The sequence below is a fragment of the Rhinopithecus roxellana genome, chromosome 19 (genome assembly GCF_007565055.1).
Source record: "Rhinopithecus roxellana isolate Shanxi Qingling chromosome 19, ASM756505v1, whole genome shotgun sequence".
NCBI lineage: Eukaryota > Metazoa > Chordata > Mammalia > Primates > Cercopithecidae > Rhinopithecus > Rhinopithecus roxellana.
Window position 1 is genome coordinate 81161717 of NC_044567.1, and position 17874 is coordinate 81179590.

A 17874-nucleotide genomic window follows, 5' to 3' on the forward strand; every position below is an offset into this window, starting at 1 on the left:
TTCTTTATTCAAATGACATTCTATTCATTGTTGTGTAGCTGTTCATTCCTTCTGCTTAACACTGTATCTTGAAGATTGTTTCATTTTAACACATAGGAATTTTACCACTACTGAATTTTATTCCATTATGTGGATGCATCATAATTCATTTAACTATTTATGTATATTTAGATTAAAAAGAAAACCCATGCAAAAGTTTCAACTTTTGTAAACTATATTGAATTAAATGTTTTGTACTTAAATGAATGTGTGAGTATGTAGGATAAATTCCAGGAGGTGGAATTACAGGGTCTCAAAGGGATATACATTTAGATAGATTTTTGCCAAATTGCCTTCTAAAAATTCAACCAATTTATACTCTCCCAAAAATAGATCAGAATGGGCCGGGTGCGGTGGCTCACACCTGTAATCCTAGCACTTTGGGAGGCCGAGGTGGGTGGACCACCTGAGGTCAGGAGTTTGAGACCAGCCTAGCCAATATGGTGAAACTCCATCTCTACTAAAAAATATAAAAATTAGCCGGGGGTGGTGGCGCCTGCCTGTGGTCCCGGCTACTCAGGAGGCTGAGGCAGGAGAATCGCTTGAATCTGGGAGGCGGAGGTTGCAGTGAGCTGAGATTGTGCCACTGCACTCCAGCCTAGGTGACGGCTCTAGGTGATTAAGTGAGATACGTACGTTTGTTAAAAACAAAACTCTCAATTTTGTATGTTGATACATTTATATACTTACATATGTATATCTGGACATCACATCTCATAAATTGGGGAACAGGTATCTAAAAAGTTGTTTTTTTTTTTTTTTTTTTTTTTTTTTTTGAAACGGAGTCTCGCTCTGTCGCCCAGGCTGGAGTGCAGTGGCCGGATCTCAGCTCACTGCAAGCTCCGCCTCCCGGGTTTACGCCATTCTCCTGTCTCAGCCTCCCGAGTAGCTGGGACTACAGGCGCCCGCCACCTCGCCCGGCTAGTTTTTTGTATTTTTTAGTAGAGACGGGGTTTCACCGTGTTCGCCAGGATGGTCTCGATCTCCTGACCTCGTGATCCGCCCGTCTCGGCCTCCCAAAGTGCTGGGATTACAGGCTTGAGCCACCGCGCCCGGCCCTAAAAAGTTGTTTAACTGACTGGTAAGAAATGTAGTCTGTTGTCTGTTTCCTAGGTAAGCCACTTTTCTCTTCCCCCAGCATTGGAATTCTTCTCTCCTCCTGTGCACTTCTTTCCTTTCTGTCTTCACCTTGAGCCCATGCTTCACTGTGGAACTCCGCTTAGGAGGTACTTCTGGCAGAGAAAAAGAAGTCTGCACTGGGAACTTCCTGTCTGGTTGTTGACAGGCATTTCTGTATTGCAGCTGACCGTGTGAGATCTGTTGCCCCTACTTTGTGCTGTGTATCTTATGTGTAAATGTTTTTTCTCATTTATATTCTTGTCAAATCATTCATAAATGCAGTTATTTATTATTATTATTATTTCCTTAGAGATCCTTGTTCTGACACTGTTATGTTTTAATCATGGTTACCTGTGAGCCAGTTAATCCCTCTAGGTAATTGAGAACTGATTATAATTTTTTTACTTCTGGTTTATAGTCTAACGGGAAAACTTTGAATTTAGTTTTTCTGTAGACTTAAAAATTAGAGCTGAATCATTGCTTCTTCGTATTATTTTAACTTGACAATTATTAAAGAAATGTGCTTATCTAATTTAGGGGGGTATATGTTCAAATAGGAAATTTGTAGAAATGATGTAATATATTGATTTGTAATGATGTCATTTCTTTATTTACAGGTAGGCGAAAACCAAGAGTACATCGGCCTCGTTCTCCGATATTGGAAGAAAAAGACATCCCGCCCCTTGAATTTCCCAAGTCCTCTGAGGATTTAATGGTGCCTAATGAGCATATAATGAATGTTATTGCCATTTACGAGGTACTGCGGAACTTTGGCACTGTTTTGAGATTATCTCCTTTTCGCTTTGAGGACTTTTGTGCAGCTCTGGTGAGCCAAGAGCAGTGCACACTCATGGCAGAGATGCACGTTGTGCTTTTGAAAGCAGTTCTGCGTGAAGAAGACACTTCCAATACTACCTTTGGACCTGCTGATCTGAAAGATAGCGTTAATTCCACACTGTATTTCATAGATGGGATGACGTGGCCGGAGGTGCTGCGGGTGTACTGTGAGAGTGATAAGGAGTACCATCACGTTCTTCCTTACCAAGAGGCAGAGGACTACCCATATGGACCAGTAGAGAACAAGATCAAAGTTCTACAGTTTTTAGTCGATCAGTTTCTTACAACAAATATTGCTCGAGAGGAATTGATGTCTGAAGGGGTGATACAATATGATGACCATTGTAGGGTTTGTCACAAACTTGGGGATTTGCTTTGCTGTGAGACATGTTCAGCAGTATACCATTTGGAATGTGTGAAGCCACCTCTTGAGGAGGTGCCAGAGGACGAGTGGCAGTGTGAAGTCTGTGTAGCACACAAGGTGCCTGGTGTGACTGACTGTGTTGCTGAAATCCAAAAAAATAAACCATATATTCGACACGAACCTATTGGATATGACAGAAGTCGGAGGAAATACTGGTTCCTGAACCGAAGACTCATAATGTAAGTAAATCTGGTCTTAATTTTTTGTATGCATTTAAAATTAAACCAGTTTCCTTCATGATTGATGTAGCAGAGCTATGCTGTTGATGTGGTATAAACATTTGTAACTTAATAGTTATACAGTTAAATAATTTCTTAATTGAAGGAATATGTGCATTAAAATAGCTTTTAAGAAGGTAAAAGAAACATACATGAAAGAAGCAAAATTCCGTTTTTTTTTTGATGCCCAGGATAGGAAATAGAATGTTTCTAGGTAGGGTGGGCACAGAAGCTCACACCTGTAATCCCAGCACTTTGGGAGGCCGAGGTGGGTGGATCACCTGAGGCTGGGAGTTTGAGACCAGTCTGGCCAACATGGTGAAACCCACCTCTACTGAAAATACAAAACTTAGCCAAGTGTGGTGGCACATACCTGTAATCCCAGCTACTCAGGAGGCAGAGAGAGGAGAATTGCTTGAACCTGGGAGGCGGAGGCTGCAGTGAGCTGAGATCATGCCACTGCGTTTTAGCCTGGGTGACAGAGACAGATTCTGTCTCAAAAAAAAAAAAAAAAAAAAAATGTTTCTAGGTGGAATACCACTGTGAGCCTGTTTTTGGTCTAGCTTAGGTCATCTATCCCTAACTTTGGTGTCAGAATTGTTTTACTTCTCTTTTTTGGTTTTACCATATCTGTATGTAAAATGGAACAGCAAGAAAATACCTAGTTGTCTAAGGAAAGGTCAGCTCTGCCATTATTGGTTGGAACCCCCCAGGAGAAGATGATCCCAACAGACTCAGGGTCATAGGCTGGCTTCAGTGTTCCTGAGGGTTTTCGAGAAGCTCTTCTGAGAAGTCTGTGGGCGAGATCAGAAGACAGTCTCAGGGTTTACCTCAGTCAGGGCATCAGGCAGGGTTGTAGTGTGGACTGAGTATCTGACATCCTGTAGCTATGTGGTCAGAGGGATGGGCTACTTTGTATCTTCAGCTTCTGAAGTCTTCAAAGCCATCTTCCAGTTCTTAGAATTAGGTCAAATGAAAAATTCTGGTAGGATGAAATGAATGTCAGAGCAGGGCATGGAAAGGAGAGTAGAAACTATATCAGTGTGCTGTCGAGAAATCTGAATCCACACTGATTCTTCATTCTTTGTGGCTGGAAGCTTTTTTTTTTTTTTTTTTTTTTTTTTTTGAGACGGAGTCTCGCTCTGTCCACCAGGCTGGAGTGCAGTGGCGCTATCTCGGCTCACTGCAAGCTCCGCCTCCCGGGTTCCCGCCATTCTCCTGCCTCAGCCTCCCAAGTAGCTGGGACTACAGGCGCCCGCCACGGCGCCCGGCTTTTTTTTGTATTTTTAGTAGAGACGGGGTTTCACCGTGGTCTCCATCTCCTGACCTTGTGATCCGCCCGTCTCGGCCTCCCAAAGTGCTGGGATTACAGGCGTGAGACACCGCGCCTGGCTGTGGCTGGAAGCTTATAAAATCTTCACTGTTTATGGTGTTCTGCAGTTTTACAGTGACACGCCCTTGTGTGGGCAGCTCTCATCCACGAGGTATTTTTGGTGGGCATTTTCAATCTGGCAATTGTGTTCTTTGATTCTGAGAACTTCTCTTGACAACTTCCTCTTTTCCCTCTTGTATTTATCTTGAGCTATGATTTTATTGAACGTTGGGCTTCCTATTTTGGTCTTCTGACTTTCTTATCATTTCTCTCCAGTTTTCCTCTTTGTCTCTTTTTCTCTTTGGGGTATGTGTATGTGTTCAGTTTCCTAAGATTTCCTTATCTTGGTCGTCCAACCCTTCTATCCAGTTTTTCCTTTCTGCTACCATATTTTTATTATCTAAGAGCTGTTTTGTTTTTAGAATCTTCGTTTAAAAAAATAGTAAAATCCTCTTTCTGTGTCTTGGATATAGTATTTTCTCTTACCTTTCTGAGGCCATTAATGACAGATTTTTTTCTCTCCTCTGTGCATGGTCTGTTTCTTCTAAGTTGCTTCTTCCTATTCTTTGTTTTGGTTTTTCTATTTCATATTCAGATGTTGATTAATTCTTAATTTTCTGCTCCTCATTATCATTGTGGTACTATGTGGCCAGTTGGAAGCTCTGAGCTAGTGGATGGGCCTTATCAATTTTGACTTAACCATTGGATGATTTTTATTGTCTCTTTTATTGGGGGAAATCCCTCTTGTCAGTATCTTGAGGTCTGTCCTCGAGAGTAAGCTCTAGAGGAGTGATGGCATGGAAAGGCCTTTTCCTGTTTCCTGCTTGAAGCATGAAGGTCTTGCTGTTGGTATTCTGGTGGCTGAGTGGTGGAGGAAAGCTTCATTTATTGTGCACACAGCCTTTACTATGTGTATTGTCACTTAAATCCTCAGTTTTCTGTACAATACCTTTGTTCACAACTGAGCGTGGTTTCTCCCAGTCCAGGGAACCTCAATTTAACTCCTCCAGAGACTAGACCTTTGGCAGCTTGAAGGGGAGAGAGATGGTTTAGGAATCTGCTCCAGCCAGTTCCCTATTCTAGAGACACCTACCCCTCCTCATTATCATTGCTTTTTGAGGATTGTGTTCTCAACCTCACCTTCCTTTTTAGTTTGAGATGGACTTTCTTGGGTCTGCTGAGGCAGTAATCACTTGTTCATCTACATTTGGTTTTTTTTTTTTTTTTTGTTACTGTGTCTCCCCTACTTTATCCTTATGGGTTTGTCTTTAACAATTTTTTTTTTCTTTTTTTCGAAGACAGGATCTCCCTTTGTCACCCAGGCTCTGGAGTGCAGTGGCACTATCTCGGCTAACTGCAGCCTCGACCTCCTGGGCTCAAGCAGTCCTCCTGCTTCAGCCCCCCAAGTAGCTGGAACTATAGGTGTGTGCCACCATGCCCCGCTAATTTTTGCATTTTTTGTAGAGACAGGGTTTCACCACGTTACTCAGGCTGGTCTCGAACTTGTGAGCTCAAGCCATCTGCCCTCCTCGGCCTCTCAAAGTGCTGAGATTATAGGCGTGAGCCACTGCGTCCAGCCTAACAGTATTTCTTTAGCATGGTTTTAAGAAGGTTTCAGGAGGGAGCAAAATGAAATCCGCCACCTTAACCCAGAAACTGCTATGAGAAACAATATATAAGGTTTTAAATGTATATTCTGTGTCTTTTGGTTTGGATCAGATATTTTAAGAAATATGTGTAAAATATGTGTAATTTTTTTCTTTTCTTGCTCCCTTACCTCCCATACATGTGGTCATGGTATTCCTTGTGCCATTTTTTGTTTTTGTCTTTGTTTTGACATTTTGCTGTTGAGTGGTAACACGGAAACCTTTGTCAGCAAGGTCATTCCAAATGGTGAAATAACTGTAACCACATTTGTAAAGTTTATTGCTCTCGGGAAGCTGAGGCACAGGAATCACTTGAATCCAGGAGGCAGAGGTTGCAATGAGCCGAGATGGTGCCACTGTACTCCAGCCTGGGTGATGGAGTGAGACTCTGTCTGTCTCAAAAAAAAAAAAAAAAAAAAAAAAAGTTGACTGCTGTGTTGTCATTGTAAGTGGAAATTCAGTCATGCTGCCTGTCAGGGAGCCTGGTGCTGTACTCTGTACAGACATTCCACAGTTAGCAGGTCACGTTCACACAGTCTCAAGTGCCTTCCTGAAAGGAGCTCATAGTCATCAGGATGGCTGGGAGCAAATTAGGAAGTAAGTGAAATTTAGTCCATGTTCCAGTTCTCCCATTCCTGTGCCTTCCTTCCTGTACTGCTTGTCCTCACCCTTTGGATATTCACTCTCACTGCCTCTTTCTTTCCCTGTGCTGCCCTTTTTGGCCAGATAGAGACCAAAGCTGCCTTGTCCACATACAGAAAAACCTTGACCTCTTTAAGGCTCATTACACGGTAATCAGTGGTATAGGTCTTAGTTTCGGAGACCTGTAAATAGAAGTAGTTGTGATAAATTAGGAATAGCCAAGAGCAACATTTATTGAGCACTTCCAGGCGTGCCTCACAGTGTCCTAAGCGTTTTATGTATTTTAAATTAATCCTTCCAACAGCCCAATAATGCAGGTACTTTATTTTTTAATTTTAATTTTATTTTTAATTATTTTTGGAGACAGGGTCTCACTGTCGCCCAGGCTAGAGTGCAGTGGCATGATCATGGCTCACTGCAGCCTCTGTCTCCCAGGCTTGGGCCATCCTCTCACCTCAGCCCCGCTAGGAGCTGGGACTACAGGCACGTGCCACCACGCCTAGCTAATTTTTAAATTTTTTTTTGTTTTGTAGAGGTCTTACTGTGTTGGCCAGGCTGGTCTCGAACTCCTAGGTTCAGGCAATCCTCCCATCTCAGCCTCCCAAAATCGTAGGGTTACAGGCCTGAGCCACCATGCCCTAACTTGCAGGCACTATTTTTGTCTGCATCTTATAGATAAAGAGCCTCAATCTCAGAGGTTAAATAATTTGCCCTTGATTTGCCCAAGGCACTGTGGCTCTTAGGAGGTAGAATCTGTAATTTTTTTCAGAATGTGTTTTATAAGAGTATTTTCAGTACCTTATTTTATATTGTAGTCTAGTTTTCAAACCATCTTCTTGAGAAGTCTGCAACTTGCATTGTTTTAGCTGTTAAAACCAGTGCTTATAACTTGGGGAGAAAGATACTAAAATGGTTTTTGTTATATCTGCAGTGAGTATTTATGAAATCTTAACAAATTTGAAGTAAAGACATTCTTAGAAAATCTAAACTAAGTGGCATTTCAGAAAAGTTCTGTTTCCTGATACACCAGTATCAATATATGAAACAGCATTCAGGGAAGCAAAATGTATACTATTTTATAGTTAGATAAATGCAAACCTTTGAAATCACATGACTCAGATGACTTTTTAATACCTGTGGGTGAATTTTTGATGCATTATTGAGGAAATCAAATATTTTATTTTTCTTAGTGCAACAGTAAAATTCTTATGTTTGTCAATAAAACTGTTCATTTAAGTTTATTTGCTTTAAAAGCTATAGTTGTCATTCAAATTGCCTTTTTTGATGCGTAATAAAGTGCACAGATTTTAAAGTTGATTTCAGGCAAATAGGATATCTTTTTCTATGCTGTGATATTTTGAGTATTTTTCTATGTAAAATCAAGTAGGAAACTTTAAACAGTGATAATTAAGTATTCTGTGTCAACAATTTTGACAAATCTGAAAGATTTCACATCTTTTATGAAAATGAGATTAAAATAATTTCAATTTAACTGTACCTTTGTGTTAGATTGTATGTGGACTCCTGGTGATGGTTTTAAAGCCATGTAAAATTTTCATGCAGTTTATAGTATGCAGAGGTTTTAATTGTAATGTTAGCAATTTGTAGAAATTGAGTTTTCCATTATTGCTTTTTAATAAGTGCTTAAAATATGTTATTTGTATAGATTAGTGAAGCATATAATAAAAAAAGGTTCTTATATATGAATTTATAGTCCACCTGAGGAGCCAAGACATACTCAGTGTATTAACTTAGAGGCCAGTTTTCATTCATTATGTAAGTGGGCCAATCTTTCTTAACTATTGCTTTTATCCTGTCAATCCTTTGAAATTGGGACCTACTGAAATAGAAATTACCAGATTAGATTAGCACATTTTTCTGTCACTCTCCATTCTAAACAAAATTACGTGAACACAGCATTATATTTTATTTTTTTGTAGAGAGAGAGTCTATGTTGCCAGGCTGGTCTCGAACTCCTGGGCTCAAGCGATCCTCCAGCCTTGACCTCCCAAAGTGCTAGGATTACAACAGGCGTGAACCACCACATGCCTTTAAACGGCATTTTAAAAATCTGTATTCTTTTTAGTTTCCTAATGAACTAAACTATGCTTTTAGATCTATCCAGCTTTCTACTCCCCATTCTAGGTACAAGCCACATATTAACTTACTGACTTTAGTTGCCATCAGACCTGTGTCTGAATTCCTTCTGTCCACATTCAGTTCTGTATGTCCAGCAGCCTCCTGGACGTGTCCACAAAGCAGGCACCTCAAAGATGTTTAAAACTGAACTCATCATTTCCCCCCATTACCTACTCTTCGTCCAGTATTCTCATCTTAGTAAATGGGATTACTGTCCCACCAGCTGCTCAAACTAGAAATATGGGAATAAACTTTTTCCTTTGTTGTTTGTTATGCCTTTAAAATAAATATTGAATCAGTTTCTCTCCATTCCCACTGTCCCTCCATGATACAAGCCAGTGTCATCTTCATTAGACTAGTCAGTCACCCTAAAGTGGCCTATATGTAACCCCCTACCCCAACCCTCCAAGATTTTTTTTTTTTTTTTTGAGATGGAGTCTCACCCATGCTGGAGTGCAGTGGCCCAGTTTTGGCTCACTGCAACCCTCTGCCTCCTGGATTCAAGCGATTCTTGTACTTTAGCCTCCCGAGTAGGTGAGATTACAACTACTAATTTTGTAGTTTTAGCAGAGACGGGGTTTCACCTTGTTGGCCAGGCTGATACTGAACTCCTGACCTCAGGTGATCAACCCACCTTGGCCTCCCAGCGTGCTGGGATTACAGATGTGAGCCACTATGTCCAGCCATACATAACTGGATGATTTTTTAAAACAGCAATTTCGATCAAGTCTCCTTTCCCCTAAGTTGAAAAACCTTTTAATTACAATTACTTCCATTTGCTCTTAACAGAAACTTCTGACTCTTTAACACAGATCCCTGACTTTGTACATGTAATTATCTTGGTTTCTGACACTTAAAACCAAATAAAAAGCAAACAAAAGCACCTAAAAACCTGTTGGCTAACTCACTCATTCTTCAGGTCTCAGCCTATTTATGCTACTTCCTAGAGCTTCCTTTGCCTGTACCCCTTTCTTTCCCTGAACCCCTTTTTCTCTTGCATCCTGAAATACTACTTTTTAAAACACCCATCCTACCAATAGTTTTTTTGTTTTGTTTTGTTTTTTGAGACAAATCTCACTTTGTCACCCAGGCTAGAGTGCAGTAGCACAACCTGGGCTCACTGCAACCTCTGCTTCCCAGGTTCAAGTGATTCTCCTGCCTCAGCCTCCCAAGTAGCTGGGATTACAGGTGCCCACCACCACACCTGGCTAATTTTTGTATTTTTAGTAGAGATGGGGTATCACCATGTTGGCCAGGCAGGTCTTGAACTCCCGACCTCAGGTGATCCACCTGCCTCAGCCTCCCAAAGTGCTGGGATTGCAGGCATGAGCCACTATGCCCAGCCCAGTTATTTGTTTTAAGGTAAATATTATATATTTCATAAGGTAAGGAAAATGATGACAACAATGTATGTTATACCCATGAAGTGCTGGTACTACTCTAAACACTTTATATATTTTAATTAATTCTAACTACAGCCTCTTCCAGGATGCATACCATCACCCTGTCTTTCAGATGGAGAGACTGAGGCATAGAGAGTTTTAAGTAATTTATCCAAGATCACACAACTACTAAGTGATGAAATCGGGATTTGAACCCAGGCATTCGGGCTCCAGAATGTGCTCCTAAGCACTACTTGGGCTGTTTGACCAAGAGCTTAGGACCTAGCTTTTGTCTTTAATTGCTGAATTGCTAGTTGTATCAGTTTCCTGCGGGTGCTATAACAAAGTACTGTAAAACTGGGTAGTTTAAAACAGTAGAAATTGATTATTTAACAGTTTTGGAGAATAGAAGTCTGAACTCAAAGGTGTCAACAGGGCCATGCTCCCTCTGCAGGCCCTAGGAAAAAATCCTTGCTTTTTTTTGGCGTTTTCTAGCTTCTAGCACCCCAAGTGTCCTTGGCTTGCTGGCAGCATAATTCCAGTCTCGCTGTCACCATCTTTTCAAGGCAGCCTAGGTTTTTTCTGTCAACCATCTAACTGTTCTTCCAGCCTCTTCCCATTACTCAATTCTAAAACCACTTTCACATTTTTGAGTATGTTAGCAGTAAGCACCCTACTTCCTGTACCAAAAGTTGGGAGTTTCCTAGGGCCACCATTACAAAGTACCACAAATGGGGTGGCTTTAAAAAAATATGAATTTATTGTCTCACAGTCTTGGAGGCCAGAAGTCTAAAATCATAAGTCAGTAGGGTTGGTTTTTCTGGAGACTCTCAGAGAGAATCTGTTCCATGCCTGTCTCCTAGCTTTTGGCAGTCCTTGGCATTTCTTGGTTTACAGACAGACACATCACACCAGTCTCTGCCTCTATGCTACCTTCTTTTCTTTTTCTTTTCTTTTTTTTTTTTGAGACATGGAGTCTCTGTCACCCAGGCTGCAGTCCAGTGGCAGGATCTCAGCTCACTGCAACATCCACCTCCCAGGTTCAAGGGATTCTCCTGCCCTGCCTCCTGAGTAGCTGGGACTACAGGCGCTCGCCACCACTCCTGGCCAATTTTTTGTATTTTTAATAGAGACGGGGTTTCGCCGTGTTAGCCAGGATGGTCTCCATCTCCTGACATTGTGATCTGCCCGCCTGGGCCTCCCCAAGGGCTGTGATTACAGGCATCATCCACCTCACCCAGCCCATTACCTTCTTTTCTATGTGTCACCCTGGGTCCTCTCCTTTTCTAAGGATACCAGTCGTTTGACTTAGGGGCCACCCTAAATCCAGGATGATTTTTATCTCAAGATCCTTAACTAATTACATCTGCAAAGACCCTATTTCCAAATAAGATCACATCCTGAGGTTTCAGGTGGACATGAACTTTGGGAGACATTATTCAACTCATCTCACTAGTGTTCTTTACTCTTCATTTCTATGGGTTTGTTTAGAAATGAAACTTGAAACTTATTGTTAGTCATTAACCTTCTACTTATCTAACCTAGGTAAAAGTCAAAGAAGCTTTAAAATGTAGACATATGATATGTGTCTTTACTCTTAATTATATTTTTAGCAAACCTTTTCTTGCCGGCCTGTCTTCTCTTTGCCACCCTATGAGTCCTTGAGAATGTGTGCTGAGTGGTAACTTCAGGGAAGCCGGGCCAGTTTGGGTGAACCTGAGGAACGTGGTAGGCCTTGTAAGAACCAGAGCTTCTGCAGAACCACATTATAACTCCAAAACCAAATATACATACATAATGTATATTTGTACCGAAAGCTGTTGTCACTTTTACAGTGACAGATAATTTTGATTATATAAACTGTATATAGGCCAAGTAACTAAGTATTAAAAAAACAACTTTTCAGCCCAGTGTGGTGGCTCATGGCTGTAATTCCAGCCCTTTAGGAGGCCGAGGTGGGCAGATTGCTTGAGGCCAGAAGTTCAAGACTATCCTGGCCAACATGATGAAACCCTGTCTCTACTGACAATAAAAAAATTAGCCGAGCGTGGTGGTATGTGCCTGTAAATCCCACCTTCTACAGAGGCTGAGGCACGAGAAATTCTTGAACCCGGGAGGCAGAGGTTGCAGTGAGCCTAGATTGTGCCACTGTACTCCAGCCTGGATGACAGAGCAAGACTCTGTCAAAAAAAAAAAAAAAAAGCCTGGCCACGGTGCCTCATGCTTGTAATCCCAGCACTTTGGGAGGCTGAGGCAGGCAGATCGTGAGGTCAGGAGTTCGATACCAGCCTGACCAACATAGTGAAACCCCATCTCTACTAAAAACACAAAAATTAGCTGGGTGTGGTGGCATGCGCCTGTAGTCACAGCTACTTGGGAGGCTGAGGCAGGAGAATTGCTTGAACCTGGGAGGTGGAGGTTGTAGTGAGTCAAGATTGCACCACTGCACTCCAGCCTGGGCAACAGAGCGAGACTCCGTCACACACACCAAAAAAAAAAAAGAAAAAGAAAAAGAAAAAAATTAAAACAGAACAGACCAGAAAAACCCCCAACTTTTCTTTGAATGGATTAGCAGGTATTTGCTGTTTTGCTACTTTATGCTTTAATGAATTTATCTTTCTGTGGCTTCAAATAGAAAAATGTTAAGTCAGTGAATACCACATAGGTTGAGTATCCCTTATCTAAAATGCTTTGGATCAGAAGTATTACGGGCTTTGGAATATTTGCATTATACTTACCAGTTGATCATTCCTAATCTGAAAATCTGAAATGCTCCAATGAGCATTTCCTTTGAATGGCATGTTGGCACTCAAAAACTTTTGATCTTGGAGCATTTTGGATTTCAGATTTTCAGATTAAGGGTACTCCACCTGTATCCTTTTATTTATCTGTGATTAAATGTAGACCTTCTTTCTTCAGAATTACTGAATGACTCATTCCTGGAATGCTGCTAAATTGTTTTTCATTTATTACCTTAATAATAATATTGAACATTTATCGATCACTGATGTGCCCAGGCACTGTGGTAGATGCCTTATCGTTACACCTTTAAGTCTTATAGTGGTCCGCAGGCAGTAAAATTATTATATCCTCATTTTACAAGTGAGGTAAATAGAATGGCTTAGAGACTCAGAGAGCTTGTGTCTTGTCCATGTTCACATATTGTATAAGCAAATGAGTGTATTTAAAACCAGATCTCTCCTAAAGCCCAGTTCTTTCAGTTCCCTCAGTTTGCCATTGAGTAAACAGGGAAATCAGACTCACTCTCATCAGGTGCCTCACACATACTCTGGAATTCCTTTTGAGTGGGGACAGAAATACCATTATATGTTTCTCTGCGTCTAGTCCCAGACATTAATTTGCCTGTTTGATTTAAGTTAGTGACCATCTCTGTTGAAGTCTTTAACTCCATTAAAAGCGAATGGAACTTTAGGAGAGTTTTAGGCAGGAGAGGAAGCTCCCCTTCTCTCCAGTTTGGGCTTCGATTGTCCAGAAGTAGAGAAGAGGGATGAGATATTATTTGAGATAACCCCTTCAAGAACCAGAATTTAGCAAAGCATTTACACCATTTTGTTGGAAATATGTCTAAACTATATTATAAAGTTAGCTGGCTATCGTGGCACATGTCTGTAGTCCTAGCTACGTGGGAGGCTGAGGCAGGAGAATTGCTTGAGCCTAGGAGTCTGAGTATGCAGTGAACGGTGATGGTTCCACTGCACTCTAGCCTAGGCGACAAAGTGAGGCCCTGTCTCTAAAATAAGTTTATTTTATTCTAAAATAATTCTAAATACGTTCTTCTCATCATATTGTTACATTAATGATCTTAAAGTTGATTGAGATGTAGCTGAAACTGGCTTCCACAAAGTACTCTCACATGGTTCTGAATTTTGAGGTCATCTTCCTTTGTGTCATGTTTTTTAGATGTCCTTTCTCAGAGTAAATCAGGTTTGAATAAGACCTGCAGGGATTTCTTGTGAGCACCTATATTGAGTTTTAGTGCATAGGCTTTGTTTTAACTTTTCACTGGGTAGATGAACTGTCAGATAAGTGGCATTATGTGTAACATGTATTTTCCCCTATTTTTAAACAGAGAAGAAGATATAGAAAATGAAAATGAAAAGAAAATTTGGTACTACAGCACAAAGGTCCAGCTTGCAGAATTAATTGACTGTCTAGATAAAGATTATTGGGAAGCAGAACTCTGCAAAATTCTAGAAGAAATGCGTGAAGAAATCCACCGACACATGGACATAACTGAAGACCTGACAAATAAGGCTCGGGGCAGTAACAAATCCTTTCTGGCGGCAGCTAATGGTGAGAGGGACATTTTCTTATTTTATTTTTGTTAAGTCTAAGCTACACTGTTGGTATGAAATCACTGCAAAATTTGAAAATAAAGTTTTCAAGAACAGTTATGCATTGCTTAATGATGGGGATACATTCTGAAAAATGTGTCATTTGGCAATGTCATCATTGTGTGAACATCACAGAGTACACTTACACAAACCATACACTTAGGTTATATGGCATAGCCTATTGCTGCTAGACTGCAAACCTGTATGTCATGTGACTGTCCTGAATCCCATAGGCAGTTGTAGCACAACGGCAGGTATTTATGTATCTAAGCATATCTAAACATTTAAAAAGGTAATACGTATAATCTTATGGGATCACCGTCATGTACGTGGTTCCTGGTGGACGGAAACATTGTGCAGTGCATGACTATGTATATTTTACTTTAGTTTTCCATATTTCATTTTCCCAAGAGAACCTTGTTCATTCCCACATAAATTAGGGATGCTATACATTTGAGTGTTTTGTTTCTGCCTTGGGTCATTACTAATATTCCCTAAAATGTTAGTTTGTTTCTTTAATTCAAGTGTCTTATTAAACTTTTTTGACATTCCAGTTTTTAATGTTAAGAAATAATATTCTTTTTGAACTTTTTACCTTTCTAAAAAATAAAACTTTGAATTTTAGTATAGTTTTAGGTTTATACAAAAGTTGCAAAGATAGTAGAGGGTTTCCATATATCCTACACTTGGTTGCCCCTGTTATTAACATCTTAGATTAGTGTGAGATATTTGTTACAACTAATGGACCAGTATTGATACACTGTTACTAACTCAAGTCCATACTTTATTCAAATTTCCTTAGTTTTTACCTGATGTCCTTCTTCTGCCTCATGATCCTATACCACATGATATTTAGTCATCATGTTTTCCGCTGGATTGTCGGTTTCTCAGACGTTCCTTGTTTTTGATGGCCTTGACAGTTTGGGGGAGTACTGATTAGGTATTTTGTGGAAAGCCCTCATTATGGGTTTTTCTCGTGGTTAGCCTAGGTTTTTGCATTTTGGGGAGGAAGACCACAGAGGTGAAGTACAATTCTCATCTTCTTATCAAGAGTGCATGCTGACCTCGTGACTTACCACTGATGATGTCAACCTTGGTCCCCTGGTTGAGGCAGTGTTTGTCAGGTTTCTCCACATCCTCCCCCATCCCCTCAACCCCCCAAGACTGTACTTTCTGGAAGCAAGTCACTGTAAACAGCCACACTTAGGGGGTGAGGAGTTATGTTCTACCTTCTTGAAGGGGCAATATCTACATCAGTTATTTGGAATTTTTCTGCACAGGAGATTTGTTTATTCGTTTATTTTTTCAGCATTAATTTCTATGAGTATACATTCATGGAGATTTTATACTTATTGGGTTATAACTGGATATTTATTAGGTCATAATTCAATGTCACCTTATTTATTTTGTTACTCAACTCTGCTTTTTATTTTTTTAAGTTATAAATACATATATATCTTAAAAGTTTAAACAGTATAAAGGGTATGCTGTGAAAAATGAATCTGTCTCCTTCATAATCTCCAATCTGACCTTCCTTTCTCCAGAGGCAATCACTATTGCTATATATTTTTTTGTGCCGCCAGATGTATTCCGTGCATGTTTAATAAATACTACCTGTGTTTTCTAATATAGCCATCCCTCGGTATTCTCAGGGATTGCTTCCAGAGCCCTCTGCAGATAGCAAAATCCGTGGATGCCCAAGTCCTGCAGTTGGCTGTGTGGAATCTGCTGATAGGAAAAGTTGGCATTCCATATCTAAGGGTTCTGCATCCTGAGAATACTGTATTTTCAGTTCGAGGTTGGTTGAATCCAAGGATGCAGAACCTTTGGCCACAGAGGGCCAACTGTAGTGCCTTTTAAGTTTTAGCTTAGATAAAATTATTAGGTAAGATTCTGCAAGTACACCTTTAAGTGCCTAATTCTGAGTTCTGCTCTTCTGCATACATTATTTGCTATACATATAATCCTATTAATTTTCCCCATTCTCCATATGCTTAAAAATAGAATGTTTATATTTAATAAAGATACCCAGATAGCTGTATCCAAGCTTGTTCTCACGTATTCTGCATCAATATTCCTGTGAATTCATGCATATTTTTGGAGAATGATAGGCTCTCACATATAAATACTCTTGGGCGCAAATATACTTTGTCTTCAGAAAAAAGCATTCTTAGTTACCATGAATTATATTTATTCATATCTGGTAGTTGAAAGTATTTCTCTATTAGATCTGTTTAGGAAAATGTGTAATTTTTTTATTAGAAAACTTTTAGTATTCAGAAGTCTTTGGGGGATCAGTAATTGCAGTAACACAATCTCCGCCTTAGTCTCCCCTCCATATAGATCAAATCATAGGAAATTTTATTAATTTCAGCCAACTCACTTCACCCCTTAATTTCCTTTTATGAATCATGGCATTAAAATAGACCAATCCCTTTTTGCTCTCCTGTGTTTTAGTACAACAACGGAGAACCATCTTCAGTCCCCTAAAAGGCAGTGTGAGATAGGATTTTATAAAGTACGTTGAATTAAAATATTTTCCAGAATTAAAAAAAAAATGGAAAAAAACAAAAAGAAAAAAATATTTTCTGTGTATTATATATACAGTATAATCATAATTAAAGAACAAAATCAAAATAGGAATGGACAATCAAGTGTTGTGGTTTGATTTGGGGGAATGTAAAAACCTAAAAATGTTAATATAGGGGAGTTGGTAAATTTCATTATGAAGTATCATGTGATAGAACACTACGTGTTGGAGAGTTAAGTAAAGTACCATGCAAAAACTGTGTGAGATACTTAAATTCTCTTCCTCTAAATAACCAACTGGATTAGGTTTTATCATTAAAAATAACCAATTAGCATAGTAGAATTGTAGTTGGTTTCCTTTTCATATTTTTTGCATTTCCTACAATGAGCATGTTATAGTTCAGTATAATTCAGCATGTAATGTACTTTTAAAAATTAGTTAAACCGGCAGGGCACGGTGGCTCATGCCTGTAATCCCAGCACTTTGGGAGACTGAGGCGGGCAGATGAAGAGGTCAGGAGATTGAGACCATCCTGTCTAACATGGTGAAACCCTGTCTCTACTAAAAATACAAACAAACAAAAAAAATTAGCCGGGCGTGGTGGCAGGCCCCTGTAGTCCCAGCTACTTGGGAGCTTGAGGCAGGAGAATGGCGTGAATCTGGGAGGCAGAGCTCGTAGTGAGCCAGGTGAGCGACTGCACTCAGCCTGGGTGACAGAGCGAGACTCTGTCTTAAAAAACAAAACAAAACAAAACAAAAACACATTAGTTAAACCTTTTGTAGTAATGGAGAACAACATAGAGAGTATTGAGCTTTAGGCCACAATATGTTCTTAGAAAGTTAGATGACTAAAATTTGTGTGCTGTGAGATTGCCTTGCAACCTGCAGTTATCCTCTTAGTACTACATGGAGTACATGGAAATAAGGTGAGTTGTACCTTGGATTTAATGGTGAGATCTGGACCCCAAAAGTGACATAAATATTTTTTCTTTCTTTCCTGTTTTTTTTTGGCTAAGGTACAACATCAACCTGGTACTACAGGAGGAGGGGAGGGATTCATGAGAACTGAAAATTGTTGGGGAACTGAAGGGGACACTGACATTTTTGAGTGCCTACTGTGGGCCAGGTGCTCAATTAGGTGTTTTACAATTTTTTTTTTTTTTTTTTTTTT

At 40.0% G+C, this 17874-nt stretch overlaps 1 protein-coding gene across 13 annotated transcripts in view; it reads left to right on the forward strand.

Moving 5' to 3' along the window:
* The window catches only part of BPTF (bromodomain PHD finger transcription factor), a 153341-nt gene that overhangs the window by 25772 nt on the left and 109695 nt on the right, over window positions 1–17874 (forward strand). For all 13 annotated transcript variants that reach the window (XM_010379968.2, XM_010379964.2, XM_010379966.2 and 10 more), the window contains exons 2-3: window positions 1776–2598; window positions 13909–14132. In XM_010379968.2, coding sequence (XP_010378270.2) covers window positions 1776–2598; window positions 13909–14132 — 1047 coding nt within the window. The remainder of the gene's footprint in view (window positions 1–1775; window positions 2599–13908; window positions 14133–17874) is intronic.